At 51.3% G+C, this 16,110-nt stretch overlaps 6 protein-coding genes across 6 annotated transcripts; 3 read left to right on the plus strand and 3 right to left on the minus strand.

Annotated features, from left to right (window-relative positions):
- Positions 1-524: 524 nt before the first annotated feature.
- M438DRAFT_356942 (Polyadenylate-binding protein/Hyperplastic disc protein) lies at positions 525-2,330 on the minus strand (the record flags this gene model as incomplete). Its single annotated transcript, XM_029907132.1, has 1 exon — positions 525-2,330. One exon carries the CDS (start codon positions 2,328-2,330, stop codon positions 525-527), a length of 1,806 nt encoding a protein of 601 aa, XP_029758571.1.
- Positions 2,331-4,804: 2,474 nt separating this feature from the next.
- Positions 4,805-6,836, plus strand: M438DRAFT_277582 (uncharacterized protein; the record flags this gene model as incomplete). Its single annotated transcript, XM_029900938.1, has 2 exons — positions 4,805-5,783; positions 5,833-6,836. The coding sequence occupies 2 exons, from the start codon at positions 4,805-4,807 to the stop codon at positions 6,834-6,836; spliced, it is 1,983 nt and encodes a 660-aa protein (XP_029758572.1).
- Positions 6,837-8,879: 2,043 nt separating this feature from the next.
- On the minus strand, positions 8,880-9,986 carry M438DRAFT_382202 (ribosomal protein L22; the record flags this gene model as incomplete). The annotated part of the gene is made up of 4 exons (XM_029908913.1): positions 8,880-9,105; positions 9,162-9,349; positions 9,434-9,647; positions 9,984-9,986. The coding sequence occupies 4 exons, from the start codon at positions 9,984-9,986 to the stop codon at positions 8,947-8,949; spliced, it is 564 nt and encodes a 187-aa protein (XP_029758573.1). The 3' UTR covers positions 8,880-8,946.
- A 219-nt stretch (positions 9,987-10,205) lies between these two features.
- M438DRAFT_51318 (Fibrillarin) lies at positions 10,206-11,812 on the plus strand. The gene is made up of 4 exons (XM_029910145.1): positions 10,206-10,303; positions 10,357-10,538; positions 10,598-10,707; positions 10,764-11,812. Exons 3-4 carry the CDS (start codon positions 10,675-10,677, stop codon positions 11,484-11,486), a joined length of 756 nt encoding a protein of 251 aa, XP_029758574.1. The 5' UTR covers positions 10,206-10,303; positions 10,357-10,538; positions 10,598-10,674; the 3' UTR covers positions 11,487-11,812.
- A 268-nt stretch (positions 11,813-12,080) lies between these two features.
- Positions 12,081-12,974, minus strand: M438DRAFT_277374 (uncharacterized protein; the record flags this gene model as incomplete). Its single annotated transcript, XM_029900923.1, has 1 exon — positions 12,081-12,974. The coding sequence occupies one exon, from the start codon at positions 12,972-12,974 to the stop codon at positions 12,081-12,083; it is 894 nt and encodes a 297-aa protein (XP_029758575.1).
- Positions 12,975-13,395: 421 nt separating this feature from the next.
- M438DRAFT_322349 (acid protease) lies at positions 13,396-15,724 on the plus strand. Its single transcript, XM_029902955.1, has 3 exons — positions 13,396-13,834; positions 13,885-14,384; positions 14,432-15,724. Exons 1-3 carry the CDS (start codon positions 13,743-13,745, stop codon positions 15,625-15,627), a joined length of 1,788 nt encoding a protein of 595 aa, XP_029758576.1. The 5' UTR covers positions 13,396-13,742; the 3' UTR covers positions 15,628-15,724.
- The last annotated feature ends 386 nt before the right edge of the window (positions 15,725-16,110 follow it).

Genomic DNA, 16,110 nt, shown 5'->3' on the forward strand with positions numbered 1-16,110 from the left:
TTGAAGTACTGTGCAACACCACAACATTTGACCGGCAAGAGACAACATACTCTTGCAATCCTTTGGTTGTCTGTGAATGGGACAACCGATGTAGTGTCACTTCAGACTCATTCAGACAATCCTCTTTGTATCCTCTGAATAGACTTTCTCTACCCTCTCTGCCTATCGTCAGATATACTTATCAGACACATGCTTTCTTCGTCAGCGTAGGCAGTATAATCGGAGCAGCAAACACGTGTATGGTGTTTTCGACCTTGAGACCCCACCTTCTTCCTTGTATACAGTACAGCCGAAGGGTGGACAGAAGGTTATCGTGGTTCGTACGATAGACAGGAAGCTGTCATATGTTCCTAAAACTGACAAGCAACAGGAGCCCCACAGACACGCCGGTGTCTCTATCGCTCGCGGCAAGGAGGATATGCTCTGTACCAAGTGTCTGCTGTGCACGAAGAGCATGGCTCCCTCTGTCTCGGTGTACGGTGAGAAGCGCATCACTGTCGACTCTCCCGCCCCCACCTTCTTTCTCACTGAACGACAACGTAAGGAACGATGCTGTGGAAGTCGAAATCGTCAAATTGAGCCGGATCTTTAGGTCTTCGAGGTTGGCATTGTTTGGAGCGGAGCTGGCGGATGAGTTCTTCAGCAACGTTAGCAAAAATCTTGTGAGGTAGTTGTGCTTTGGCGAGTTCGATGTATTCTGTGTTGGTGATGTGATGGTCAGACTGCAAAGCGCAACGCCACATGCGAGACTGCGGCTTTGCATCAGATTTTTTGCCTGATACATGGCGAGCGTGGCCGACTTTTCCCTCTTCGGTTTCATGAAGAGGGCAGCCGATCCACAGACGGTAGTGGAAGTGCAGTGTCTGCGCGAGGTACAGCTTGCCGCCTTCGACATCCATGTTGTCAATCCTGGGGCACATTTCTACCTGCTCCAGACTCTCTCCCAGCTGCAGTCCTTGGTGGGGCCGAACAATCGGTGTTGACGAGCCGGGTTGGAACACAGTAACGATTCTGCTGTAATCAACAACAGGCAGTGTTGAGACATGGGGTCCTGGGGGAGACGGCTCGTTGAGAGGCGGCTCATCGATGATAGGCGCCTTTTTGTTGCGAAGACTTTTGTGACGAGGTTTACGGTACTTGGGCACGGGCTCATAACTAGCAGGAAGAGATATAAACTCGTTGACATAGTTGTTGTGAGCATGAGTAGCGCCTTCGCTGCCCTGGATCTCGAGGTATTTGTTGTAAATGGCAATAGCTTCAGCAACCTTGCTGCGGAGAGCGGCGTCATTGGTGGTCAGATCAAGGAGCTCAGCAGTGTCCATTTCAAGGAGCATACCAGTAATCGTGCCGGCAAGCTCGGGCTGCTGCTCGCGAATCTTCGGGTAGAGTAGTTCACCAAGCATCTCCTTTTGCTTCTGCTCGGACTTGAGGTAGTCCTTGTAGACACGTGTGGCCTCGACAATCTTGTTGTAGAGAGCAACGTCGTCGGCGATCAGGTCAAGAATGTAAGTATTGTCCATTTCAAGGAGCATACCAGTGATCTTAGGAGCAAGCTCGGGCTGCTGCTTGCGGATTTTGTGGTAGAGGACCTCGCCAAGCATTTGCTTCTGCTGGGCAGGGGGAGCGGAGTTGAGGGCGTCAACTTCGAGAGTTGGAGAGGGAGAAGGAGCCTGAGAGCGCCGGTAAGGGAAGTCAGCCATCTGATGAGGACCACCACGGCCACTCATATTGGCATTGTCCGTTGTGGTTTCTCCGCTGCCCATTCCTGTATTCAGACGTGCAGATTGCAGCTCTTGGAACGATTGATGAACAAGAGTCGATGCACTAGATCTAGCCACCCGTCTATCTCCGATGTATTTGAAGACGGGTAAGGTTCGAATACGGGTTTGAGGTGGAGCATACATCTGAATATGGTTCTTGCGTACAGAATCGGAGTCAGAGGGATGAAGAGTATGAGGTTGCGTGTGCGTGTTAGATTGATAGTGTGCTTTGATTGCTTGCCAATGTGTGCTCGTTCTTCCTCCAAACGGGCGGCCGTCGTCGGAATCATCATCACTGGAGTTGTGCGCACCGCTAGGCTCAAGATTGCGATAGACACCAAATTTGGCCACAGCCTCTTCAGGGAGACTAGTGGCGCCGATAGGTAAGACTGGTCCCCACGTCGTCTGTACAAGACCCGACTCTGCCAAGGAGGCATTTAGGTCAGAACGGGGTTGAGCTTGGCCGTGATCAGTACGCTTTCGACTTGCGAAGAAACCCAACTCGGCATCATCATCATGGTCTCTGGTGCGCTTTTTACCATGATCAGGTGGCAGTCCGGATCCTTCCATGATGAAACAGAGATCGCAGAGAGAAAGCAATGGTTTTTGTTGGAAAGACCAAAGTGTTTGGGGTGATGATCCTGAGGTGTTTGACGTGGGTGTCGTTTCGCTGGAATGTTCAACCTACCAAAACTGACCAGGAATCAGAGAAGAAGTGGGCGTTCGATCTTTGGTCTCAATTGCCAGAGTCCTCAGCGCACTTTGATGACAATTGAGTTGTTGTTGATGGAGAGTGAATAAACCGAGGAAGTGAGACGCGCTTGACAACGACGCGTTTGTGCCAAGAAGCCCGGGTCATCCCTATCGCACTGGTTCATGGCATGGACTTCATCAGAGCTCTCCCTTTACCAAATCTATCGAGTTCCATTTGCACATAGAAGTAACTTATGCCCTACTCGTGCTAGCTATGCTTGTGAAATCTTGCAACGTATGCGACTGATGTCTCGAAAAGGAAACCGCAACTTGCTCGAAGTTGGCATGACTTCGGCCAGACAAGCAAAGGTGACAAGTGTCTATCAACGCAATCAATGCGACCACATACATATGGTATGTTGGGCCCTCGTACTATCACTCATCAATACCACACAGTTCTTACCATCATCGTACATCATTACCTCCAGATTCTTCACGGCACGAGTAGGTAAAGTTGAACATAGTCGATATTTGCCAAGAGATATCGTGCACAGGCCAGGTCAACATTTGATAGAAATTTCTTCTCAGCTTCGCAGCTGCCAAAGTTCTTTCCTCATCATCAAGCTCTGCGCTTGCTTCGCCATCACTGCCGCGCCATCGCATGCGCCGCTGAGAGATATATCTCAAGCTCTCACAGTCGCGTTGCGTGCCGTAGCAGTATTGGATCTGCAATGCGAGAGCTGATAGCGAGGACCACGGACCGGTCAAACAGCCCTTGCCAACTACCAGGTATGCATCTTCTTATCTCCCCCCTGCCCATCGAAGTGATGAAATTCCTGCGCAAAATTCACAGACCTGTTCGGAATAACTCGTGTCGAGACCATGCTTGGAGACCTTCTGATCTATCACCAATATCCCAATTCGTCATGAACTGCTGCAAGTAAGACTTGAACGCTGACCGGGATTTACAGATCTTGACTACCGCACGTCGCCGGGTCGCACGGCAGTTCGCGCGCCATATAGAATTAGATACTCAAATCAAATGATACCTCGGTTGAACAATGAAAGCATCCTTCTCGTCGTTTGTTGAGCCGTGTTCTGCACACACAATCCTTTGCTATGCACCAAAGCGAGTCCAGACTATGCTCAGCTGTGATCTGTAGATGGTTTGCTGGGTCAAATGCCATGAACATGGATCAATTGCGGCAGGTGTTGCTGAGAACCTCGAGGCGGTCGGAGACACCGCCGGCTATCTCATGCCGGAGGTCGACAGCCACATGCCAGTTCCTCTCTGCGACACGCGCAAGCATGACAGTTAGGGGCTGTGAACCTTCTCTGGATATATCAAAAGATGAGATATGACGCTCAGCCTTCCAATTTAGCAGGCACTGCCTGAATACTGAGGTGAAGAAAAGGCCATTAACGTCCCATCTCTGTACTACTCATCTGAAATCAATCGCCTTTGTCTCGCGGCAGGCCTCCAAAGTGGCAGAATCTGTGTTGCATATTACACTTCGGTGACACCGTGCCGTGGTCACTCAGGAGTCAGGAGCGGATGCGACATTATCTTGGATAGCTGCCACTGCCCGCCTAACAAGGTCAGTAGCGGACGATCGCAATGCATGGATTGGTGTTGACATGTTCGTGTGTCGAGTAGAAGTAGTTTTTGACAGGCACCACTCATCTTTCTGAGCTCTGTTGTCGTCGGAATATTTTTGCTGCACCCCCGAGGTCCTGGGTCTGGACAAAAGCCTATCATAACCGAGATAAGCATCCCGTGGAGGTCAGCTCGGTCGCGACAGCTGACGACGAAAAACCTTGTGTCTGCCGTCTTGCTTGACCGGTCTACCTCAACATCGCAAAAGGCCTTGCTGCAAAGAGATCCAATCAATTGCCAAAAGCCAGGATTGCGGCCTCTTGATTTATTGGGATTGACTATCTCACACCGCATACAATACCAGGCGCATTCATTTCTTGAAGGAAAGTGTGCCGCCCAATCATCGCATTCAGTACGACTCCAGGACAGCTGCGGGGAAGCCTGTATCTCACACCTACCGACCCTAACCGTCTTGAGCAAAAGGTCAATAGCGCACACGTTTGAACCGAAAGCTTGCCCTTGTTCGTGTTCTTATACCCACGGACTCGCCGGAGATCAGGTTCACCTGCCTTTTTCCCTTTCGAGTCTACAAGTCTACTCTTTTCCCCTTTACGGCCTTTTCTCTGCTGGTCCAAGTTCGAGTCGCTCTGCGAAGTGGAGCAACGAAGAGGCAAAAGCATCAAAGCAGCATCCGATCATCGTTCTGATCGTGGTTCAGTGTGTGTGAGAACGAAAACAGAGAAAGACCGAGAACATGGCGGCTGTGGGCAAATTCGTGTTTGTCAACTATACTGGCGAACCAGACGTCGAAGCCAAGCAATCTTTGCCAACCGTAAGACAGCATGTTATGCATGACTTTTTCCGGCGGCAAAGGGAGGCAGATAACGGCGCTTCTACTGAAGAAGTTCCTGCGCCAGAGGTTTCAGCTGCAAAGACCAAAGAGTCCCGGCGGCGAAATACCAACACTCGTCAGGCTGCGTCTCAGCCGCGCCCCAAGCGCTCTTCCGTAAAAAGAGCATCACGAGCACGCAAGGATAATCCTCAACTGCACCGCCAGTCATCGTCCTCGTCGACCGAGTTGGTATTTCTTCAAGAGTATCCCGAAGGAAGTTCGATATCATCCGGCAGGACTCCATCTCTTGACGATACTGATTCATCTCCCCTTGGCTTCACCGACACGCTTGGCTATACGGACTCATCATCGCCTTTGTTTTCCGTTACACAATCTAATCCATCCCCAGGCGTGTTTGACGAGCCCTCACCACAGTCCACTGCTCTTGTGCAGATCAACGCACAAGCATCACCCGCCTTCTTCCAGTCCGATCAGTCCGCTTTGCTCCAAGCGCCAAACCCATTCTTACGCAGCCCTGCGGTTCACCGTTGGGACCCATTTAACACCTTGCCCTTGAACGGCCTTGCTGTAGATCAACTGGCAACTTGGCACTTTCACCGGCCCATCAACCGAAACAACATCTGGGAGAGCAAAGTTCTTTGGCTCGATAAGGTTGACAGCCATTTCCGACGTGGTCTTTGGAGTATCGCACTTACGAGTACACCGCTATTTCATGTCCTTCTTTGCATTGCAGAGATGAAACGTAGCGTGCTTACTGGAGACCGGAATCAGATCAGCTATTTCGAACACAAAATCGCTGCCATGCGTGCAGTTTCTCAAGGTGTATCCAGGCTGTCTAGTCTACCTCAATTCACAGGCACGAACGGCATGGCTCTGCCAAGTAAGTTTTGGAAGTTGAAAAGTGCAGAAACTATACTGATTTCTCGTAGCGGACGACACCTCAGGATTGGCGGAAACATCAACAGACACCTTTGTCATGTTGGTAGCCATCCAGGTCAACTTGGCCTTGGGCGACAAGGAATACGATGCAGCGAAAACACACATGCGATGCGTTACCGACTTGGTGAACAAAGCTGGTGGGCTCCAATCATTCGGCTACACACAATGGCGTCACACGATATGGAATGACCTGAAGCTTGCATCTGCACTCTTGGAGCGGCCAATGCTGGAATATGGTCTGCGTCTCGAATCAGCCCACGCCACCTTCCCACCAGAGGTAAACAGTGAAGCCCATCGTCTGTCGCTAGAAACCGTTCGCATGATCCCAACATCAGAAACCCTGACCTCTGAAATGGCATACGACCTCTTCAACCGCCAACATCAACTCTGCCTCTCCTTCGATACCACACTGACGGAAGAAGCACACTTCCTCGCCGTCGAGAACGCCTTCTACTCCATCGTGTACAACCTTTGCAACTCCATCGCCGATAGCCAGACACATACCGAATGCAGCGACACAGACATGTTGATCCTAGGCGCACAACTCAGCACCTGGATGTGCATGCCCAGTCTCGTGAACATGCGCGCACTCTTCAACACCGTCATCAACACCATCCAATCAAAACTAGTCTACCGCCTCTGGAACGGTCTTAAACCAGACCTCATCCTCCAATGGGAAGCCACCGCAAAACTAGACTCTCTCCTCTGGATCCTATTCCAAGCTTCCACAGCGGCAATCAACGTGTGCTCGTCTGGAGAAACTTGGATGCCTAGTTACATGTTGGATTCTTTCTTGACGACGACCAGACAAGTTGCAGTGAGATTGCAAATTCACGGTCTTGCAACCTTTGAGAGGACGTTGAGAAAATTCCCATTCAGTGAGAATGTGTTTGGAGATGATTGTAAAATGTTGTGGTCGCATTTGGGTTTGGATGACGGTGCTGCTATTGATGGTATGGTGTCACCGGGATCAATGATTATGGAGCAGATGTGAGGTGAGATGATGCATGAATCACGGCTGGAGTTTCCCTTTCTTTTCAACATTTTCATCTTTTTCTTTGACAGTCTTCTGAGACTGGCCGTTGCAGCTCATGCCTGTCCGCCATTCCTCACAACATTTGTATCTTGTAATGACCTTCAAGATGGCAAGAAGATGTGTTCGCCCAAGCGTGTTACACCGATATGATTTGACTTGAAACTTTATTTCATCCTAGATACAACATCAACAGATTCCTATTCTTTTCACTCCACACGGCCGACCTCCACGCGACACAAATTGTCTCAAATGAATGAGAGAAAAGAAGAAGAGGTCGTTCTTGCCTGATCAAAATGCTCGATCTGTTGGGATACATGTGATCTGCTGTTCATGATATCCATCCAAGAATTTGGAGCACTAGGTTTTGTTCTCCTCACATCTAGTTTTCTCGACATGATCGCGCAACACAAGTAGCACCACCACTACTATACAAGATGAAGCTTTTCAGAAAACTCTCTCAAGATCCACGTAAGTTCCATCGCTAATTCAACACAAACAACAACCCCTCACTTTCCTCTCTCGTCCTGGTCAGATCTACCCCATTGCTCAAGAGTTATATAGCAGACCATTCACCCCAGACATCGATCTTTCCTTCCATCCTTCCTTACCTTTCCAAAACATCACCACCACCACATACCACAAGACAAAACCATGGGCATCGTAGGATCAGCCATAATCTCCGACTGGATCTGGCCCCTCTTCATGATAACCCAAAACGCCGCCATCGACCCCTCCGACCCATCCTCCACCCCCCACCAATTCATCGCCAAAATCCTCCACCCGAACCCCAACTACAACCCCGCTCTTTCCAACAGCGAAAACGAAATGGCAAAGGCGCAGGAATTCTTGCCCGCGAGTACGGTCACCGTGCGTCTGCAAGCTACAGAGGGAGTCATGTATCCCAGCGAAGAGGAGCTGAAGGAGTTTTTGAAGGATGGGTTTGTTCCTGGCAAGGAGGAGATTAGGAGCTTTTTGGGCGGGCAGGAGATTGATATTATTACTGTGCAGGAGAGTGCACGGGCTACGGGGGCGGTTTGATAGGTGTATGGGTTTTAGGGGGAGGGGGAAGATGGAGGTATAGGGTTGATGAGGTTGATGTGGTTGATGTGGTTCAAATGTGAGGTTGGCCGTCTCAGACCATCCATCTATACAATTTGACATACGAGGTGGAAAAGTAGAAAAACAGACAATAATACTTCATCTTCAAAACCTACAGCTCCGTTTTCTCCACTAAACTGTTCAAGGTTTAAATGGTATGTTCGAATGACTTGACACCTTTGCCTCCCGTACCACTTTTATCTTGTTATGATGCTGATTGTCAATTCAGAGAGCGAGGGGTCAATCGTGTGATGTGGTCAGATAGATAGTTTGAAAGTACAGGAGACACATGAGTCCATTGACTGTATTCTCAAGTCGTTGAGACTCTGAAGTGTTGCGACGAGACCTGAGAGCAGTCTATTGATGGATATCGATGAGGACATGTTCAACACTTGCGGTTCGACGTGTTGCATTGGCGCATCTGGAATGATGGCTCTTTGGTATGAACGTGCACGTGTACGTGTCCTGTACTCGACGAATTGGTTGTCGAGAAGACGAGAAGATTGAGTATTGGAGTGTATAGCGCTTGACGCTTGACATGTTGAGACAGTTGCTATGGCAGTGAGTAGGGCTGGTGGAAGTTCATGTGTAGACGAGTCGAGACCAGCGAGGTGGCAACACATGTGTGGACAGATGTTAGCAAGGACGGCAATGTTCAAACACGAAGGGAGATGAGGGCAACCCAACACAGATCATGAGATGAGAAGAGGGAGAGAAGAAGATTTGCATGGGTGCCACCATCACAATGAGCCACGGGGGATATCATTCTTAGAAAAAGTGCCTTGATCATAAAAACACCATAATTCCTTTTTCCGTAAAAGCACCATTGAGGAAATACCATGCAAAGGGAAATGAGTAGGCAACACCGCTTTTTGTCTTTTTGTTATCGCTGGTAGATAGTCCGTTCATAACCGCTTTCCCAGACCGATCTCTCATCATTGAACGCCGTCAAAATACAGGATTAGTGCATTTATGCGGCGGTGATGGCGCGGCGGTTGCGCTGAGCGCGCTGGCGGGTGTTGAGGCGGGCACCCTCACGGGCAACAGCTTCGGGGGCCTTCTGAACGACCTCCTCGCCCTCAGTGAGGATCATCTCAATGTGGCAGGGGTTGGACATGTAAGGGTTGATCTGGAGAGTGTCAGTGGACTGGAGGAGGTGAAGGTGTCGGGGCGAAGTGGACATACACGACCGTGAGCACGGTATGTGCGGCGGCGCTGCTTGGGGGCCTGGTTGACCTGGATGTGCTTGACGATCAAGTTGGAGGTGTCAAGACCCTTGGTGTCGGCGTTGGCCTCGGCGTTCTTGAGGAGCGAGAGGATGAACTCGGCCGACTTGACGGGCCAGCGGGCCTTGGAGACACCGAACTGCTTGCCTTTGTAATGAATCAATATGTGTGTTCTTATTCCCAGGTGGATATCTCAATCCCCATATGCATCCTCGCAGCTGGCAGACTTACCCTGGGCGGTGCGGCCAGTGCTCCCGGCATAACGTCTCATGGGGACGGCCTCGGCGTGGTTCTTGACGTTCTCGAGGTACTGGAGGGCACGGGTGACCTTCCAGCCGTTGATGGCCTGAGCGGTCTCACGGGTGTTCTTGAAAGAGACACGGAGGTAAGAGCCGCGAGCGCGGGCGCTCTTGGCGTTCTCGATTTCGGTAGCGGCGTAGCGGACCTGAAGGAGGGAGATGTGTTAGTCGGGTGTCGCATGGCGTTTGTTGTGAAGTGGGTGTTGTGATGCGCAGATTGGCAGATGAATGCGCAGAGTGTGGAGATGGACGTGGATTGGATAACGATCGGCCAGATGCTGTCCCGGACGCAGAGAATGGCAATTGCGCATGATGGCGAGACTGGGCAGGAGCGACAGAGTCTGGAGCGAGAATGCGCAATCGATCTTGCAGGGCGGTCGAAACGAGCAGGTGGCCGGTCGGGAGTAGAGGAGCGAGCGGGTGTGCGTGTCGGTGATATGGTGCGATCGATGAAGCGGCGATGGAGCTGTATGGATACTCACCATCTTGTCGGTATTGTCTCGTTGGGCGTGCGAAGAGAAGAATCGTCGGCGTCAAAAGCTGAAAAACAGACACAGGTCGATTTCGCAGTGCCAAGAAGCCGTGGGCTTTCGAATTCTCGCTTAGTCGCCTCAACCAATCAGCGGCGAGTCGGCGAGAATTTGGACCCCGGACCATTAGCGCCAATCTGAAAAAAATCCAAGTTCTCACTCTCACTCGTCGACAGAGCTTGAAAGGTCCCATCTATACCGACCTTTTCACATCAATCCCTTCTTATCAACAATGGCTTTCACTCCTCGTGGTGGTGCTCCTCGCGGCAGAGGTAAATCCACTTCTTTCACAGCTTCGAACTACAGAACCCTGACAACATAATAGGCGGCTTTGGCGGAGATCGTGGTGGTCGCGGTGGTGGCAGAGGTATGCGCTCACTTTCAACAGCTCCCTCACATCGAGCAGCTGCTGACTCTATACAACAGGTGGATTCGGCGACCGTGGTGGCCGTGGCGGCGGCAGAGGTGGATTTGGCGGAGACCGTGGTGGCCGTGGCGGTGGTAGAGGTATGCGCCCACTTTCAACAGCTTCATCAGATCAAGCAGCATCTGACTCTCTACAACAGGCGGCTTTGGCGACAGAGGAGGCCGTGGCGGTGGTCGCGGACGCGGCGCACCTAGAGGCGGCGGTCGTGGAGGAGCCATGGGCGCCAAGGGCGGACAGAAGGCCATCGTGGTTCGTACAATCGACAGGAAGCTCTCATGTGTTCCCAATACTGACAAGCATCATAGGAGCCCCACAGACACGCCGGTGTCTTTATCGCTCGCGGCAAGGAGGACATGTTGTGCACAAAGAGCATGGCCCCTGGTGTCGCCGTCTATGGTGAGAAGCGCATTACTGTCGACTCTCCTGCACCCGTTGTCGAAAACGGCGAGACTGCCGCTACCACAAAGGTCGAGTACCGTGTCTGGAACCCCTTCCGTTCGAAGATTGCCGCCGGCATCCTCGGTGGTCTCCAGGACATCTACATGAAGCCCGGCTCCAAGGTCCTCTACCTCGGTTCCGCCTCCGGTACCTCCGTTTCTCACGTCGCTGATATCGTCGGTCCCACCGGTACCGTCTACGCCGTCGAGTTCTCTCACCGTTCCGGCCGTGACTTGATCAACATGGCTACTCACCGCACCAACGTTATCCCCATTGTCGAGGACGCCCGTCACCCCCTCAAGTACCGCATGCTCGTCGGCATGGTCGACTGCATCTTCGCCGATGTTGCTCAGCCCGATCAGGCCCGTATCGTCGGTCTTAACGCCCACTTGTTCCTGAAGGTCGGCGGTGGTGTCCTTGTTTCCATCAAGGCCAACTGTATCGACTCGACCGCTGCCCCCGAGGCCGTCTTCGCCCGTGAGGTGCAAAAGATGAGAGAGGAGCGCATCAAGCCCAAGGAGCAGCTTACCCTTGAGCCCTTCGAGAGAGATCACGCCATGGTTGCTGGTATCTACCAGCGCGCAGCATAAACAACTCAAGACTAAATCGGTCTTGTTTCTGTTTTTTGTTGTCCAAAACTGTGTCATATGTGTACGATCTTTTGATTACAAAATGGGTGTCAGAGGAGACGGCTTTCTTCTCTTATGGCTTATGGGAAGTGGCGTTCTGAGGTGCAAACATCATCCTGGGAGTTTTACGGGCTTAAAGAGCGTGAAATGCAACATTTTCTTATTCTTCTTCACATCGTCATTTTCGTGCTCATCGTCATCGTGAACGTGAACCATTATCTCGTGTCGTGACAGCTCTCAGCCCCAAGCAAGCTCAGCTTCATTAGCACAAGCAGTGAGCATCCGTTTCCGAAGCTGGAATTATGCCATGTCAATCATCAGGTCCTTTTGAACCCGATCTGCCTGAACAGCCATAAGCACGGCCGATTTCTTTCGTGAATGTCGTCGACGGCCATACTAATAAGGTCCACCATCTTTCTGAACCTAAGCAAGCAGAGCGTAGGATGCAATAATGTCTACGATCATCTTCTCGAGACATCCCCAGGCGTGCGAGGTCAAAGAATGATCCGTATCTTGTGTAGCCATGAGTATGCCACAGCCGAGCCATGCGCCACCTCAGATATCATCATCTTTGCCGAGAGGTTCGACACGGATATGACAACCATTCAGCCAAACCCACCTCCTGAACATGACATGCGGCATCCTCTCTTCGCCTTCCTCTGCCCTGTCACTCTGTGCAGCCACACCCCTCGTAATGACCTCGATTACCTCCTCAGGCAACCTCACACACAGCAACAACCTAACCTCGGCAACACACTTCCTCACGGACAGAATAATCTCCTGCAACTTCGGATCCTTCAACCACAAATCCGCATTCGCCTTTTCATTCAAACTCGGCTGCCATCTAGGACCTCTATAGCGAATGGTCAAGCGTCGCAATCCTGGCAAGTCGCGGACTAGACTTCTTTCTGCAGCGTTTGTGTTGAACCAACCAGTCCAGAGACGTGTATCGTTGCTGCGGATGCGGAGGGTGATGTGTGGGATCAGACATGCGAAGGAGCGATTACTCAAAGCGTGAGCGAACATGTTCGCGTCGCTAGGGTGGGCGAAGGTGGGAGTGTTTGTTTGGTAGAGCACGCGGGCGGCTTCTTCGTAGATGGGGCGGCATGTGCGGAGGAGTTGTGGTGTGAGAGAGTGGGATTGGTGTTCTATGGGCCAGTGGATGGGTTGAGGACTGGTGAGGAGATGGGAGTAGACTTGTAGACGTAGGTCGCGTGGGAGTCGGAACAGAGGGGATGAGGATACGGAAGGTGGGAGGGCATCGGCTGAGGGGACTTGAGTCAGGGCATCCTGGAAGTCTTCATCGGCGTAGGAAGAGGTTATTGAGCTGAGGGTGTTCTTGCGTAGGGTCGAGGGCCTGAGCATTGCTTCGGCGGCATCCATGTTGCTGACATATGAAAGACTGCGCGTGGACAGGACGGATTCGCGCCATTGGTATGGATCGGCCATGTTTGTATTGCTTCCTGCTCTTTCTAGACTCTTTCTATTATGCTTCGACGGCGGTTCAGTGTCTGGATGGTAATGGGCAGGACTGTTATGTTCTTGTCATGTTTGTTGTTGGGCTCTAGGTACTCTACCACTTGGGCCCATCTCGGCCTGCTTGACGCCGCATCTGACGTTGGTGTGAAGCCGAATCTTCGGCCCCCTTGATCCGAAGTCCAACTCCTTGTTCGACTTCTTCGATTTCCTTCAACACATGCCATGCTTCTCAATCAAGACAGAGTAGCCAAGATTGTCCGTACATAGTATCCATATACATCGGCCAAGTACCTATTCCATCGCTTCCAATCCATCTCACGCTCTACTGTTTCAGAAACATTTCACCGCCGCACTCGACTTGCATAACTTCAATCTATCCATGCGCATCCTTCATCCGCTGATTGGTCCCACCCTACACCACTTCATCTATTTTTGATACTTTTGCGCTCTCTGTCCTGCAGCATATACAGCCTCATGCAGCGTCCAGTGCCTTGAACATGGAAATGTCCCGCTCACCAGCGCTTGCGCTTCGAGCAGCCGCTCACATTTCTCCTCTTTTCCCCTTCCTAGTTTCTTCTTCTATTCCCATACTGTCCATTATACGCGTACACGCAAATACTCACCGTCGCTTCCTCCTGCTGTCTTTAACCGCTGCCTTGACCCTTGTGTGACTCGTTTTCGTCTTTGTATGACTTTGCGATACACACGCTTCTGACCGTGCGACTGGTCTTCGAGAACATGTCTTCCTCGACTGCTTCCTCTTCGGCCACTGCGATACCGAGTCCATTTTACTTCGCGCCTTCGCAATACTGGGATGGTAATGATGGCAGGTATGGCCACCACACACTTTGCCCTCAATCTGGGACTGACCATCGCATAGCTGGTCTTCATTCATGGTCCGCGTAGGAACCCCACCACAAGACTTCCGAGTCTTTCCCTCTACCTTTGGACAAGAGACACTCATACCCGTTCCTGAAGGATGTACCGAGGACGACCCTGCGAACTGTGGTAGCCTGCGAGGTGTAATGCCATTCCAAGGCGATGTCAGTACTGGCTTCCAAACCAATGCTTCGACGACCTGGAGCGATATTGGCATCTACACGACAGATCTTGAAACACAAATTGGGATCAATGCGAATGGCATGTACGGCTTCGATACAGTTGGTCTACAAGTGGAAAACTCGGGCGGTATTGAGCAGACACATCAGGTGGTTGCTGGTATTGCCGATAAGAGCTTCATGTACGGCATCATGGGGCTGGGCCCACGGCCGTCAAACTTCTCAGTCCTGTCAGATCCGCAACCGTCATTCTTGACATCGTTGCGGAATAACAACACCATACCTTCGAAATCATATGCCTACACTGCAGGCGCTTCTTACCGTACGCAGCCCACTCTTTGTATTCAGACTCCACTAACGCAAGTCCAGGATACAGCAAAGTACTAGGCAGCCTCACCCTAGGCGGCTACGATTCATCACGCCTCTCCGCCAATGGCACAATCTTCCCTTTTGCTTCTGACGATTCTAAACCACTCCAGGTTGGAGTAACCCAAATCACCGCCCGCAACACTCTCCTCGGCAGCGCCACCCTATACTCCACAGGCTATTTCTCCCTCATAGACAGTACAATCCCACATATCTGGATGCCTGTTGCAGCCTGCGACAATTTCGCAACGAATTTTGGTCTCAACTACGATAATCAAACCGACCTCTACCTAATAAACGACACCATGCACTCCAAACTAACCAACCTCAATCCCGAGATCATATTCAAACTCTCCCCTCAAACCACCGACGGAGGAGAAAGTGTAAACATTGTACTCCCATACGCAGCATTCGCCCTTCAAGCCTCCTATCCTTATTATCAAAACAGCACGCGCTATTTCCCCATCCGTAGGGCTGCAAACGACTCGCAATATATCCTCGGCCGTACATTTCTCCAAGAAGCATATCTGATCGCCGATTACGAACGCGCCAATTTCACAATCGCGCAAGCTGCTTTTGCAAACCCCATGCCTGCCGAAAAACTCGTATCGATCTTACCTCCTGGAGTCAAAGCTACGAATAGCACGGGCGGGGGCGGTGTGGTTACGAGACCGGATGCGGTTCTCAGCAGAAACGTGATCATCGGTATCGCGGTGGGTGTAGTCGCCGGTGCCGCCCTAGTCCTCTTCATCTTCGCCACAGCCTTCTACATCCGCCGCAGACGACGTCAACGCATCACCGCCGCTTTACCTTTGCTTCCATCCTCAGAGACCTCCTCTCCTCAACCGCCAAACTTCTCACCGCCTGCAGAAGTAGACGCGAGGCCGAAATTGGAACTCCCTTCTGATTCAGAAGCCGCGTTGAATGAACTTCCCACCGGAGGAGAGAAATATGGGTGGGTGGGACCGCAGGAGGTACAGGGGAGTTTGGTTGAGAGGAGGGTGGAGATGAGAGGGGGTTGGGAGCCGCCGGAGTTGGATGGGAGGGGTGTGAAGGGTGCTGGTGGGGGAAGGATGGTGTATGAATTGGAGGGGAGTGAGCCTGTGTTACCACAGCAGCAGCAGCAGAGGGGAAGGGAAGGACAAGGGCACCAGAGGGAAAGAGAGGAAGAAAGACCTAGGTTTTCTTGGGAACGGTGATGAAGGTGTGTGTGTGTGTGTGTGTGTGTGTGTGAGAAGCATTGTATAATTTCCACTTCGTATATAACTTCAAGTCCTAAAAACATCTTATACCCCCACATCCAAAGGAGAGTTCTAGCTGCCAGAGTTGCAATTGCTAGAATTCCAATGGATGAGAATTCTTTAAAACCGGAGCTTCTACACCTTGTCCCATTTACAGTACTTTGTTCCCAGGGCGACAACCGCCTTGCCAACATCACATCAAGTTGGGTCAATGGTTTTGATATTGGTGTAGAAGTGGACTTGGCAAAAGATTCTGGACAATGGTTCTTTCCCCTAGCTCGGACAGCTGTCGTCAAACCATCATGCCGAATAATTGATGTTGAAGAACACCTAAAGCATTGCGAGGAATACAAAAAGGATATGCCCATTCACGGAATCGAACCATGGATCTTGTCATATCACCTTCAAGAAGGCTTACGAGTGACACGCCGTACCACCTAT

The sequence above is a fragment of the Aureobasidium pullulans genome, assembly GCF_000721785.1.
Source record: "Aureobasidium pullulans EXF-150 unplaced genomic scaffold scaffold_14, whole genome shotgun sequence".
Lineage (NCBI taxonomy): Eukaryota > Fungi > Ascomycota > Dothideomycetes > Dothideales > Saccotheciaceae > Aureobasidium > Aureobasidium pullulans.

Coding starts and splice junctions, on each gene's coding strand:
- M438DRAFT_51318 (XM_029910145.1), top strand. CDS start 10,675: ATGGGCGCCAAGGGCGGACAGAAGGCCATCGTG. Junction 10,708..10,763: donor GCGGACAGAAGGCCATCGTG/GTTCGTACAATC, acceptor CAAGCATCATAG/GAGCCCCACAGACACGCCGG.
- M438DRAFT_322349 (XM_029902955.1), top strand. CDS start 13,743: ATGTCTTCCTCGACTGCTTCCTCTTCGGCCACTGCGATACCGAGTCCA. Junction 13,835..13,884: donor TGGGATGGTAATGATGGCAG/GTATGGCCACCA, acceptor ACCATCGCATAG/CTGGTCTTCATTCATGGTCC. Junction 14,385..14,431: donor CACTGCAGGCGCTTCTTACC/GTACGCAGCCCA, acceptor ACGCAAGTCCAG/GATACAGCAAAGTACTAGGC.